Source organism: Erithacus rubecula (genome assembly GCF_903797595.1).
Source record: "Erithacus rubecula genome assembly, chromosome: 26".
Classification (NCBI taxonomy): domain Eukaryota; kingdom Metazoa; phylum Chordata; class Aves; order Passeriformes; family Muscicapidae; genus Erithacus; species Erithacus rubecula.
In genome coordinates, this window is record NC_136678.1 from 4,580,794 (window position 1) to 4,594,533 (window position 13,740).

General features: G+C 59.6%; 1 protein-coding gene across 1 annotated transcript; it reads right to left on the reverse strand.

Moving 5' to 3' along the window:
- Positions 1-10,356: 10,356 nt before the first annotated feature.
- On the reverse strand, positions 10,357-13,450 carry SNRPE (small nuclear ribonucleoprotein polypeptide E). Its single transcript, XM_079327329.1, has 5 exons — positions 13,267-13,450; positions 12,860-12,886; positions 12,254-12,316; positions 12,022-12,100; positions 10,357-10,553 (listed from the first exon to the last, which is right to left on the reverse strand). The coding sequence occupies exons 1-5, from the start codon at positions 13,318-13,320 to the stop codon at positions 10,498-10,500; spliced, it is 279 nt and encodes a 92-aa protein (XP_079183455.1). The 5' UTR covers positions 13,321-13,450; the 3' UTR covers positions 10,357-10,497.
- Between the last annotated feature and the right edge of the window lie 290 nt (positions 13,451-13,740).

Here is a 13,740-nt window from a genome sequence, read left to right on the forward strand (position 1 = left end):
GGCCCAGAGGCAGCTCCTGCCCAGTTGTCCCAGTTTGTCCCAGTGCCACCCCTGGCACGGGCAGCCCCGGGTGTCCCCAGAGCCACTCCGGGGGTGGGAGGGGACGGGAAGCGCAGCCCCCAAACTGGGCAGGGACACAATTCCCAAAGGGCCCGGGGACCGGCGCGATGGAGCCAAAAAAATAAAATAAAATAAAAGGGAGCGGGAGCTTTGTTGGGGTCGCCATGGCAACAGCCGGGCCAGAGCGGACTTTCACTTTCCTTTCCTTCCTCGCCGGCCCCAGTGGCCCCGGGGCTGGTGGCCGTCCCTGCTGGGACCCCCAGTGCCACCCACACTGTGGGCCCTGGGCCCAGCATCCATCGGGGTCCTGCTGGGCATCCCCAGGACCTGCTGGACACTCCCAGGACCTGCTGGACATCCCCAGGACCTGCTGGACACTCCCAGGACCTGCTGGACACTCCCAGGACCTGCTGGACATCCCCAGGACCTGCTGGACACTCCCAGGACCTGCTGGGCATCCCCAGGACCTCCTGGACATCCCCAGGACCTGCTGGGCATCCCCAGGATCTCCTGGACACTCCCAGGACCTGCTGGGCATCCCCAGGATCTCCTGGACATCCCCAGGACCTGCTGGGCATCCCTAGGACCTGCTGGACACTTCCAGGACCTGCTGGGCTCCCCCAAGACCTCCCAGCCATCCTCAGGACCTGCTGGACATCCCCAGGACGTGCTGGACATCCCCAGGACCATGAGGTGCCAGGATGGAGAGGATGACACGGACACTGTCCCTGTCCTTTCACAGGGTGACCAGCTCAGCTCCTGCTCCCACCTGGCTGCACCTGAGCGAGGCACCAGCCTCGGCTCCGGGCCTCCCTTCTCTCCTGGAGCTCTGCTGCCTCCCCCGCAGCAGGAAGCCGGGACAATGGCAGCAGGGGAGGGGGCAGCGGGCCCGGAGCAGGGGGCAGGCCGGGGAAAGGCTCGGCCAGCGCTGCCTTCCTTTTCCCAAGCCCCCCGCCCTGCCCGGAGCGCTCGGAGCCAGCGGGGCCGAGCCCGGGGCTGCTGGAGGCGCCCGGCCCGCAGGAGCCCCGGCACTGAGTCATGGAAAGGCCGCACACAATGGCCGGGACCCTCGGAACCGGCCCGAGGGGGCAACGCCGCCAGAACAAACCCGGCCCCGCTTCCGCCACGGAAACCGAGCCATTGTTCGGCACCGGCACCGGGCACGGGCTGAGTGCGCGGCGGGATGGGAACGGCACCGCGGGACCCTCGCAGGGTCCCACAGCCAGTCCCGTGTCCCCTCAGTCATTCCTCTGTCCTCACAGCCCGTCCCGTGTCCCCACAGCCCGTCCCGTGTCCCCTCAGTCATTCCTCTGTCCTCACAGCCCGTCCCGTGTCCCCACAGCCCGTCCCGTGTCCCCTCAGCCCGTCCCGTGTCCCCTCAGTCATTCCTGTGTCCCCACAGCCCGTCCCGTGTCCCCTCAGCCCGTCCCGTGTCCCCAAAGCCAGTCCCGTGTCCCCTCAGCCCGTCCCGTGTCCCCTCAGCCCGTCCCGTGTCCCTTCAGCCAGTCCCGTGTCCCTCAGTCATTCCTGTGTCCTCACAGCCAGTCCCGAGTCCCCGCAGCACATCGGGACCCTCGGAGGGGTCCCAAACGCAGTCCCATGTTCCCACAGCTGTGTCCTCACAGGAACTCCATCCCTGTGTCCCCTTGGCCATTCCCACGTCCCTGCCTTGTGTCCCACCCGTGAGAATCCCGGGATGATGCAGTGAAGGCACTGCCACTGACCCAGGTGCCATCAACTGCCGTGGTGGCACCCCAATTCCATCTTCCAGCACCTTAATTTCATCTTTCAGCACCCCAATCCCACCTCCCAGCACCCCAATTCCAGTCGGACTCCTGGCGCGGCCCACCCTGGGGGTCCCCACCGTGTGCGACACCTCTTGTGCCGACCCTGCCGGGAACATCGAGTTCCAGAGGGGATCCCGCAGGGCACGGGCAGCTCCGGGACCCAATTCCCGACCCCGATTGTCCCGGGGACAGGGGGGGACAGGGGCCAGCCCAGCCACACACGCGGCACCGAGGCAAAGCCACAGCGGGAGGGGACACAGCCAGGCTGGCACTGTCCCCACAGTGCCACAGCCGTGCCCGCCCCGCGGGGCAGGGGCGGCAGCGGGGCACGGGGGGGATGCTGAGCTGGAGGGGGACAGAGGGACAGCGGGAGGGACAGAGGGACAGCAGGAGAGACAGAGGAGGGACAGAGGGACAGAGGAGGGACAGAGGGACAGCGGGAGGGACAGAGGGACAGCGGGAGGGACAGAGGAGGGACAGAGGGACAGAGGAGGGACAGGGGGGCCGGCCGGACCACACAGCGGGCCCGGAGGGGGCAGCGGGGGCCGAGCTGCGCCCCGACCTCCCCCGGGGCCCGAGCCCGGCGCTGCCGCTTCAAAGGCGACACTGGGGCTGTCCCCGGGCTGTCCCCGGGCTGTCACCCTCCCAGCCCGGCTCCGGCGGGGACCCGCTGCCACCCACGGCCCAGGGCCGGGCCCCTCCGGCTCAGCCCCTCTGAGGGGCTTTTCTTGTCCCCCCGCCTTTGTTTTCTATTTAGTGCTTTTGTTCCCCCCTCTTTGGTGCTTTGTTCCAGCTCGTCCTTTGTTCCGACGCCTTTGGTTTCTTTTCCCTTTGATGCTTTGTCACTCCCTTCATCTTGGTGCTTTTCTTTCCCCGGTTTTTTTTTTTCGGTTTTGTTGGGTTTTTTATTTTTTTGGTTTTTAAGCTGGCTCTTGGTGTTTTGGGGGGTTTTGTTGAGTTTTTTTGTTTTTTCTCTCCTGGCCGCTCTGCTCTTGGCATTTTTCTCCTTTCTCCTGCCTCGTCCACTCCTCGGGTCACATGGACGCGGCCCGGATTGTCTCCAAATCCCCGTTTGTCTTGTTTTGGTGCCTGCATTTCCCTGCCTTTATGTCCTTTTTTTTTCTGAAGAGAATCTCAGCAATTTCTTCTCTAGGCTGCCGAGGGAAGTGGGGAGAGGGGAGGAGGGGTCGGGGCTTAATTAATTAGCGAGTGTAATCTTTAGCTGCGGGATGTGCGCAGCATCATTACGGCTGTCATTAGTGTGTTAAGGGTTAGCGAGGGTTTAAACACCAGCTAATTGCAGACAAGATCTCCCGGCTCCGCACAAAATTCCAGCCAGGAAGAGCTGGATTTGGATTTTTGGAGAGAATTGGGAGAAATTCCCGACAGGGAAGATGAAATCCCCAGGGAGTTGCTGAGAGCAAAAAGAGTGCGTTTGTTTTCCCCCCCAAAAAAACCCCAAAATCATCACTTCATGGGGATTAAATGGCATTTTTGGCACTGCAGAACCCAGGGATGCCAGGAGAGGATGGAGAAGGTGAAACTCCTGGGGGGTGGCGATGTGTCCCTGTTCCCATCACCCAGCGGGGCCGAGGAACCCTCTGGATGCGGGAATTCGGTCGGGATTGGGATGGACGAGCTCGGGCAGGGCACGGAGCGCCGCGGGGCCGCTGCTAGAGGGGACAAGGGACAAGGACTTTAATGTGCCACAAGCGCCCCGGGGAGCGCGTCAGCGCCGGGCACGTGCGCGGAGCCGCCGCAAGATCAGATACCGGGATTCGGGAGCCGTTTTTTCCTCAGAACGGCTCCGAGCGCGGCTTCGCTTTGATTTCAGCACCCCAACCCTCCCCCCGTACCCCCCTCGTGCCCTCAGGCACTGAAGGGGACGCTGGCACCGCTGAGATGTCGCACCACCCCCAAAAACAGCTCAGGATCCTCTTTCAGGCGCCCCAAACCCCCCCATGCCGCAGGTTTCGAGCAGCTGGCGCTGCTCCCCAGCTGTTGAGGGGAGGAAACAGCCAAAATAGCAACAGGATATGCCCCCAGATAAGGTGATCGATATCAGGCAGCGCCGCTTGTTCGAGCCGGAGCTGAGCCCAGCTGCTCGAACTGGGCGGCGCTGGAGATCGGCCCCGATAGGGGCGGCCCCGGCTGCTCGACACCCCAATTTCTCCTGTCCCCGCTGGTTTTGGTAACCCGCTGACGTCCGCGGGGTTTTGGAGGGGCTGCTGTGGGAGGAGGGGGTGGATTTCGGAGGGAGGAGAAGGGCAGGAGCTGCAGGAAGGGATGGTTGGGTTGTGGGGTTGTGAAATGAGAGGTCGGGGTGGATCAGGAGGTGTCTGGGTGCTGCTAAAACACCCCGAAAGTGCCGTGGGGGGAATCGTGACCCTGCACGGCATTTCTGGCATGAGCCAGGCAGTGGGAGACAGATGGGAATGTTCCAGAAGAGCATTTTTTGGGAAACAGCTGAATGACACCTCCATGATCCCACAAATCGGCGCAGGCACAGCCGGAGCTCTCCATGGGAGAGCGGCCTCCTCCCATGGCTCATCCAAGGGTGAGGAATTCCAGGGGATGGGCACACGCAGGAGGGCACAGAGCATCCCCAAACATTCCCAGCCGGTCCCAGTCCCACAAGGAAAACCGGGAGCAGGAGGGCACAGAGCATCTCCAAACATTCCCAGCCGGTCCCAGTCCCACAAGGAAAACCGGGAGCAGGAGGGCACAGAGCATCTCCAAACATTCCCAGCCGGTCCCAGTCCCACAAGGAAAACCGGGAGCAGGAGGGCACAGAGCATCCCCAAACATTCCCAGCCGGCCCCAATCCCACAAGGAAAACCGGGAGATGCCCGTCCGCTCTCCCTGTGGCTCCAGAAGTGCCAAAACCTGAGCTCGGAGATGCCGGGGATGAGCCAGGACACCCCCAGGGACATCCTCACCCCTCCTCAGAGCCGTGACCCGCTCACTGTCCCCCCCAAACTGTGCCACCGCCGCGTGTCACCGGGCCCGGGTGACTTTTCCGAGGGGTGCCAGGGAGCGGTGCCAGCCGCGCCCGAGGGCTCCCAGCCCAGCCAGCACCTCCAGAGCTTAAAACCCAAAGAGCTGCGAACAAAAGGAGCCGGCAAAACCCATCCCGCAGGTCTGCCCGCTCCCGCGGCCACGCTGTTCAAATGCAAACTCGGGCCCCATAAACCCAGGATTGTCCATCCTAAAAACCCCCGGGGCTCCCGCTGCGCCGTGACCCGGCCTGGTGGCACCGGCTGATGCCACCACCTCCCCTGGTATTGTCACCAAATCACCCTCGGTGACAATCGGTGCCACCTCCCCTGGTATTGTCACCAAATCACCCTCAGCTCGCTCTGCCCTGTTCTCCAAAGGGCTCAACCTGTTTTGATGGCAGAGCTGGCACCGGGAAGGCTAAAAAAAAAAACCGAAAAGAAAAACCTCAACCCTGATCTCTGTATCTGCAGCCATGCAAGGAATATTGTTCAGCGCAGCACAAAAGCATCCCTGAAAATAGAAGCGCCAGGGCCAGGCCTGCCAGTGGCTGTGTGAGATAACGTCTACTTGCAAACAGTGTGTCTTTGTGCCGCTGTCACTGTCCCCATTGTTCAGGAGCCTATTGCCTCGGGGATATTGTTCCCTCCTTTTGTCTCAGCCCGGCTCCTTTTTGTTTGACTTTACTTTACCATTTCATTCCTCTCCTTTGTGCCGCCGTTCTTGCTTTTGTCTCTCTCTCTCTCTCTCTCTTTGCCTTTTCTCTCGCTGATTTGTATTTAGCGATTGTTCTCGGCTCGCTGCGAGCACAAAGTGCTCCGGGCTCTTTTCTCACTCCATTCATTCCCTATTCAGGTGCGTTTGTTTGCCCGTAGGTACCGGCAGGAGCGGGGTTGGGGGGAGGGTGCGGGATTTTGGGGGGTCCTGGAAGCCCGCAAGGGGCGCTGGAGGCTGCTGGGGACAGCCAGGTCCCCCTGTCCCCCACCCCAGCGACAAAAAAGCACCGGGAAAAGAACAAATGAGAGCCCAGGTGGCCGCAGAGGAGCGGCCGAGGATGCTGAGAGGGACACGGGGGTGGCAGAGGTGACCGGGCCCGGTGGCACCGGGACCCCAGAGCGGATCCAGCAATCCCGACCCTGGGACTGGCGGTGCCGGCTCTGAACACGCCTGGATTTTGGGAGGCACAAGGAGAGTTCCACGGCCTCCCCGCCGCGGCTCTGCCCTCCCGGAGGGACCCTGGGGGTGGCACCACCCCCCGCTGCCAGCCCGCGGTGTCCCCCGGCTGGGACAGCGGGGACAGAGGGAGGGATTGGCACCCACCCCACAGCGAGAGCGAAGCTCCCGGGGGGGCTGGGGGCGGCCTGGGGACATCTGGGGAGCGGCTCTGAGCTCCCGGGGTGCCCCGGACCCCGCAGCATGGGGGGCACACACCCCCTGCCCCCTCCCCCTGCCAGCTCCAGGGCGGGCTGGTTCCCATCGCCACGAGGAGGAGGAGGAGGAGGATTCGGATTCCCCAGGAATCCTTCAGGGCGAGCTGACAAGTGGCCACCCCCGGAGACAACAAAGCCCCGCTGTTCTCCGGGCACGGCCCGCGTGACCCGACGGGACTTTTCCATCCCCTCCCCGCCGCCAAAACCCCGAGGATGGAAAGGAAACATCCTCCTCCTCCTCCTCAGCACACCCCACGCGAGCGGGGACCCCCGAGACTCACCCCGAGCGGGACGAGGGGCCAGGAGCGGCGAGCGCGGTGCTGCGCGGGGCCAGCGGGAGCCCCCGGCCCCAGGCGGTCCCGGGCCGGGGGGGGCGTGCCTGGGAATGGAGGGAGCGGACTGAGGGCCATTGTCTCATTGTTCGGGCTTCAAAGGACAATGGGCCATTGTTGTCCCTGGGGATGCCATTGTTTGCTTTCCCTGCAGATCCCGGCCGCGCACGGAGCTTTCCCGAGGGCCGGCTGCGTGTGTGGGACACTGCGGAACAGCCGGGCTGGAATGTTTCCTCCCCCCACTGCCCATTTTGTGAAAAGGCTCGGAGGGGATGGGAACACCCAGAGACCCCCCAGACCCCGCAGGGCTCATCCTCCAACCTCCATCCCTGCGCATTCCAGCGTCAGAGCACAAACCCCAGCCGGGATTTTGCTGGGAGAAGCCTTCAGGAGCATCCACCGGGCAATATCCCGATTTTCCGTCCCGATTTGGGATCCCCCAAATCTCCCCCACAAGGCGGGGTTCGCATCCCGCTGGAAAATTAAACTGAGGAGCCGGGAGAAGGCTGGGGGAGGGGGAAGGAGCAGAATTCCGGGAGTAGGGGATGAACAGAACTCCAGGAGTAGGGAAGGAGCAAAATTTCAGGAGCAGAATTCCAGGAGCAGGTCCCCGGCTGCCACCCGGCCCCCAGTTTGTCCCCAGTGGGGAAAGGACGGACAAGCCCAGCCTGGGGAGGCCCAGACCAAACTCAGCCTAAAAGGAAAAAAAAAAAAAAAAAAAAAAAAAAAAAAAAAAAAAAAAAGAGGGGAAAAAATAGCTGCATTTTTTTTTCTTAAATTTTATTTTTTTTTAATTTTTTTTTTTCAAAGCGCAGCCAATAAAGGTGCAATGAGTCCAGGCTGGGCTGCGGGTGGGATAATCTGGGATCATCCCGGGAATTCCCACGGATTCCCACCAGGACACGAGGCCGGGCTTTGCCTCTCCAGCGCCTCCAAGGTGAATTTGTGGGAAAGAGGATTTTATTTTATTTTTTTGGGGGGGAGGTGAGGGATCAATAGGAGCGGTTTGGGATGGGATAAGGGATGAATTTGGAATTCCGACACCTCCGGGAGGATTTTGGGAGGATTCCGGGGGGTTCCCGTGTCTCCATCCCGGGGGTGGCAGTGACGGGGGACGGGGGGAGGTGACACAAACCGGGCTGGTGGCAGCGGTGACACAAAGCTGAGCTCCATCAACACTCCCAGCAGGTGATTGACACACCTGGGGTGACACCCGCACCCCAAACCCGCGCCCCCAAACCCGCACCCCCAAACCCGCACCCCAAACCCGCACCCTAAACCCGCACCCCCAAACCCGCACCCCAAACCCGCACCCCCAAACCCGCACCCCCAAACCCGCACCCCCAAACGCACACCCTAAACCCGCACCCCAAACCCGCACCCCAAACCCGCACCCCCAAACCCGCACCCCCAAACCCGCACCCCCAAACGCACACCCTAAACCCGCACCCCAGACCCGCACCCCAAACGCGCACCCCAAACCCGCACCCTAAACCCGCACCCTAAACCCGCACCCCCAAACCCGCACCCCAGACCCGCACCCTAAACCCGCACCCCCAAACCCGCACCCCAAACCCGCACCCCAAACCCGCACCCCCAAACGCGCACCCCCAAACCCGCACCCCAAACGCGCACCCCCAAACCCGCACCCTAAACCCGTACCCCCAAACGCGCACCCCCAGCCCAGCCCCCCCCCTCCCCGGTTTCCTCCCCACGCCGAGCTCCCTCCCCTCCCCCTCGCTCCCGTCTTATCTCGTTTCCTCCCCGCTGATTGACGGGCGCTGCCCGATAAAGGTCCCCGAACGGATTTTTGGGTCCCGCTGCCCCCGAACCCCTCTGGGGGGTCCCCGCGGGGTGACAACGGCGGGAGGGTCACCTCTGCACCGGGAGGGCCGGGGGTGCTCCCCGTGAATTCCCAAATTCTGGAGAGCTGGGGGTGCTCCTTGTGAATTCCCAAATTCTGGAGGGCTGGGGGTGCTCCCTGTGAATTCCCAAATTCTGGAGAGCTGGGGGTGCTCCCTGTGAATTCCCAAATTCTGGAGAGCTGGGGGTGCTCCCCGTGCTGAATTCCCAAATTCTGGAGAGCCGGGGTTGCTCCCTGTGAATTCCCAAATTCTGGAGGGCTGGGGGTGCTCTCCTCACCAAATTCCAAAATTCTGGAGAGCTTTCCTCACCAAATTCCCAAATTCTGGAGAGCTGGGGGTGCTCTCCTCACCAAATTCCAAAACCCCAGGGAGCTGGGGGGTGCTCTCCTCACCAAATTCCAAAATTCTGGAGAGTTGTCCTCACCAAATTCCCAAATCCCTGAGAGCTGAGTGTGCTCTCCTCACTGAATTCCCAAATTTTGGAGAGCTGGGTGTGCCCTCCCCACCCAATTCCCAAATTCTGGAGAGCTGGGGGTGCTCTCCTCACCAAATTCCAAAATTCTGGAGAGCTTTCCTCACCAAATTCCCAAATCCCTGAGAGCTGAGTGTGCTCTCCTCACTGAATTCCCAAATTTTGGAGAGCTTGGTGTGCTCTCCTCACTGAATTCCCAAATTTTGGAGAGCTTGGTGTGCTCTCCTCACTGAATTCCCAAATTTTGGAGAGCTGGGTGTGCCCTCCCCACCCAATTCCCAAATTCCCACATTCTGGAGAATCCAAATGTGTAAAACCCTCGAAGATTCCCACAGAATCCTATAAAAGTCACCCCATAAATTCCCTCACCCTGTAAGATCCTTCGGGGATGAGCAACATTCCAGGTGTCCCAGGAAGGAAATGGAGCAATCCCAGTAAAACCAGTCTGGTACTGGGATCAACAATCCCAAAAAAGGATTGGGATGGGAAATTCCTGAGTGCCAGAGGGAGGGAAAAATCCCCAAAAAAGGGAAAAAAAAAGGAAAAAAAAAAAAATCTTGAGAGCCCCAGGGAGTCTGGGGATTCCAGGATTCTGGATTTGATCCCTCCTGGGCAGGAATGGGGCTGAAATATTCCAGTTTTAGGAAAAAATGAGGTTTTTTTCCCAATAAATGCCACACTGGGAAAAGCTAAAAACGCCCCCAGATTTTGGGTTTGTGGGAGCTGGAAAAGGGAGAAAATGGGAATTCCCATCCCTGGAGATGCCACATCCAGGATTTTGGGGTTTCCAAGGAATTTCCTCCAGGAATTCCTGCCCCAAAACGGCTCCACCCCCACCCAGCCCTGCCCGGGAGCAAAAGGAATTTTCACCCTCTGGAAAAATGGGATTGGGAAAAAAAGAGAAAGCAGAAAATCCGCAGCTCCCCCTTCTGCCCGCGGGGAGAATTTCCCCTTCTGGCAGGAATTTGGGATGCTCCAGGTAGAATTCCCACAAAATTCCCACAAAATTCTCACAAAATTCCCACAAAATTCTCACAAAATTCCCAGCTGGAAATGCTGGAAGGGGAAAAAATCCCAAAGCAGAGCTGAGGTTTGAGGGAGGAGTGGGAAAGGATTTCTTGGATAAAAAAGGATTTTGGGATGAAGAGATTTGTTTGGGGAAAAGGGATTTTTTTTTTTTTTGGTAAAAGGGATTTGTTTTGGGAAAAAAAAGGATTATTTTGGGGAATAAGGGATGGGTTTTATGAAGAGACTGATTTGGGAAAGATGAGATTGTTTTGGGATAAAGGGAAAACCTGGGAACTCCAGGATTTAATCCCACAGGGAAAAACCCCTGGAATTTCTTCTTCCCCTCCCCAAGACTGAAACCCCAATTCCCCAATTTTGTGTGGAAAAAAAACCAACAAAAAACCAAAAAACCCATTTTTATTTCCCCAAGAAAGCCCCAAACTACAAAACACAATTCCCAAGGGAATTTTGGGATCTCCAGCTCTGGCTCATCCTGGTTTTCCAGAGCTCCCAATCCCAAATTTTTCCCAAATTTTTCCCAAATTTTTAGTTGGAGACACTCTGCAGGAGGGTGATGTTGTCTCCCTTCAGCATGATCCGACCTGGAACCCAAAGGGATCAGGGAATGAACCCCCCACAGCTGGATTCCAGTCCCACATCTGGATCCAGTCCCACAGCTGGATCCAACCCCACAGCTGGATCCCAACCCCACAGCTGGATCCAACCCCACATCTGGATCCAACCCCACATCTGGATCCCAATCCCACAGCTGGATCCCAATCCCACAGCTGGATCCCAGCCCCACATCTGGATACAACCCCACAGCTGGATCCAACCCCACATCTGGATCCCAATCCCACAGCTGGATCCAGTCCCACATCTGGATCCCAGCCCCACAGCTGGATCCCAGCCCCACATCTGGATACAACCCCACAGCTGGATCCAACCCCACAGCTGGATCCCAATCCCACATCTGAATCCAACCCCACATCTGAATCCAACCCCACATCTGGATCCCAATCCCAAAATCCAGATTCAGATCCCACCCCCAGATTCCAGCACCCCAAACTGGGATTTGAGCTCCCAACAGCTGGATCTGGGCTCCCCACAGCTGGATCTGAGCTCCCACAGCTGGATCTGGGCTCCCCACAGCTGGATCTGGGCTCCCCACAGCTGGATCTGGGCTCCCACAGCTGGATCTGGGCTCCCACAGCTGGATCTGAGCTCCCACAGCTGGATCTGGGCTCCCCACAGCTGGATCTGGGCTCCCACAGCTGGATCTGAGCTCCCACAGCTGGATCTGGGCTCCCCACAGCTGGATCTGGGCTCCCACAGCTGGATCTGAGCTCCCACAGCTGGATCTGAGCTCCCACAGCTGGATCTGAGCTCCCCACAGCTGGATCTGGGCTCCCACAGCTGGATCTGAGCTCCCCACAGCTGGATCTGGGCTCCCACAGCTGGATCTGAGCTCCCCACAGCTGGATCTGAGCTCCCACAGCTGGATCTGGGCTCCCACAGCTGGATCTGGGCTCCCACAGCTGGAGTTCAGGCTCACATCTGGACTGCAGCTCCCAACAAGGTGGTCACATCTGGATTTGGGGCCTCCCATGCGCCGTTTTCGTGTCCCACATCTGGATTTCGGGCCCCAACCCCAAACTCCCCACAGCTGGAGTTGAAGCTCACAGCTGGATTCCAGCTCCCACATCTGGATTCCAGCTCCCAAACGCTGGCTCCAGGATCCCACACCTGGATTTCCCCTTCCACATCTGGATTTCCCCTCTCACCCCTGAAGTTCAGGCTCCTACACCAGAATTTCAGGTCCCACCCCCCCAAATTCCACATCCCACCCCCAAAATTCCACATTCCACACCTGGATTTCAGGTCCCACCCCCAAAATTCCACATTCCACACCTGGATTTCAGGTCCCACCCCCCAAATTCCACATCCCACCCCCAAAATTCCACGTTCCACACCTGGATTTCAGGTCCCACCCCCAAAATTCCACGTTCCACACCTGGATTTCAGGTCCCACCCCCCAAATTCCACCTCCCATCCCCTCCCCCAACCTACCCAGCTGTTTCCTGGATTTGGTTTTGGAGTGAATCTCCTCAGCATCATCCAGCACCAGGTTCATGTACTCATCAAAACCCTGCAAGAGCAGCAGCAACCTCAAACACCCCCCCCCAAAAAAAACCCCAAACCCAGGAGAAACAGGAAGATTCCCACCCCAACTCTGCTTTTTAATGGGGGAAAAAAAGGAAGAAATGGTTTCAGGAGTGGGGAAGGAGCAGAGGGGACTCACAATGATGCAGCCTTCTATCCTCATGTTCACCTGCTCATAGAGCCACACCTGGATCCTGGATCTCTGCAAATCACAGAGAAAAACAGGGATGGCAACAGGCTGGTTCCCTCAGTGCCCCCAGGCAGGGTGGAGTGGGAATTATCCACAGGAATATCCCCAGGGTGCAGGAGCAGCAGGCACTCCCCTCATGGGTAATGGTTTTAAATGGAAAAAATGGGGGTTAAATTGGATATTTTGGGAATAAATGTTCCTGGGAGGGAATTCCCAGAGGAGCTGGGGCTGCTCCATCCCTGGGAGTGCTCCAGGACAGTTTGGACAGTGGATAAAGGGAATAAAAGGATAAAATTGGTGAAATGGGATAGTGGGAAGTGTCCCTGCCCATGGGATTGGATGATCCAACTCAACAACTCCAGGATTCCCTGTGCTGGTTTGGGATTTGGGGATAAATCCTTCCCTGGGATGGAATTCCCAGAGGATCCGGGGCTGCCCCGGGCTGGGATGGGGGGGGGTCCTGCTGGGATGGGGGGGTCCCTGCCGGGATGGGGGATGGGGGATGGGGGATGGGGGGCGGAGGGCGCGTCCCCCCGGGGCAGCCCCGGCACTCACGTTCTGCAGGTAGCGGAAAATCAGGTTCTGGAGAGGAGAGTTAAGGGCACAGCAGAGCCGGGACACGGGACAGCCCTCAGAAACCAACCCCAAACCCTGAGGGGAACCCAAATCCTGAGGGGAACCCAAATCCCTGAGGGGAACCCAAACCCTGAGGGGAACCCAAATCCCTGAGGAGAACCCGCGACCCTCGAGGATGAACCCCAAACCCTGAGGGGAACCCAAACCTTGAGGGGAACCCAAACCTTGAGGGGAACCCAAACCCTGAGGAGAACCCGCGACCCTCGAGGATGAACCCCAAACCTTGAGGGGAACCCGCGCCCGCAGCAATGAAGGAGCCGCTACCCCGGCAATGAAACCCGCCCGCCCCGCGTTCCCCCGCGCCCTCAGCGGCTCGGGCAGGATACGATGGGCTGCACCATCACCTTCTGCACCTTCTGGCCCTGCCCGCGGTACGCCATGGCTGCTCGGGGCCCGCGGAGCGCGGGACGCTGTGGGACAGGGGCGGCGTGAGGGGATGGCAGCGCGCGGGGCACTGTGGGATAGTGGCGGTACAGGAGCGGCACCGCGCGGGGCACTGTGGGATAGTGGCGGTACAGGAGCAGCACCGCGCGGGGCACTGTGGGATAGTGGCGGTACAGGAGCGGCACCGCGCGGGGCACTGTGGGATAGTGGTGGTACAGGAACGGCACCGCGCGGGGCACTGTGGGATAGTGGAGGAGTGAGAGGATGCGAGCACGCGGGGCACTGTGGGATAGTGGCGGTGTGAGTGGGAAATAACACGCGCGGGGCACTGTGGGATAGTGGCGGTGTGAGTGGTGGGATTTTTCTCATTATTTTTGCTGTTAGCAGGGTTTTGCCCCTTACTAAGTTTTTTTTAA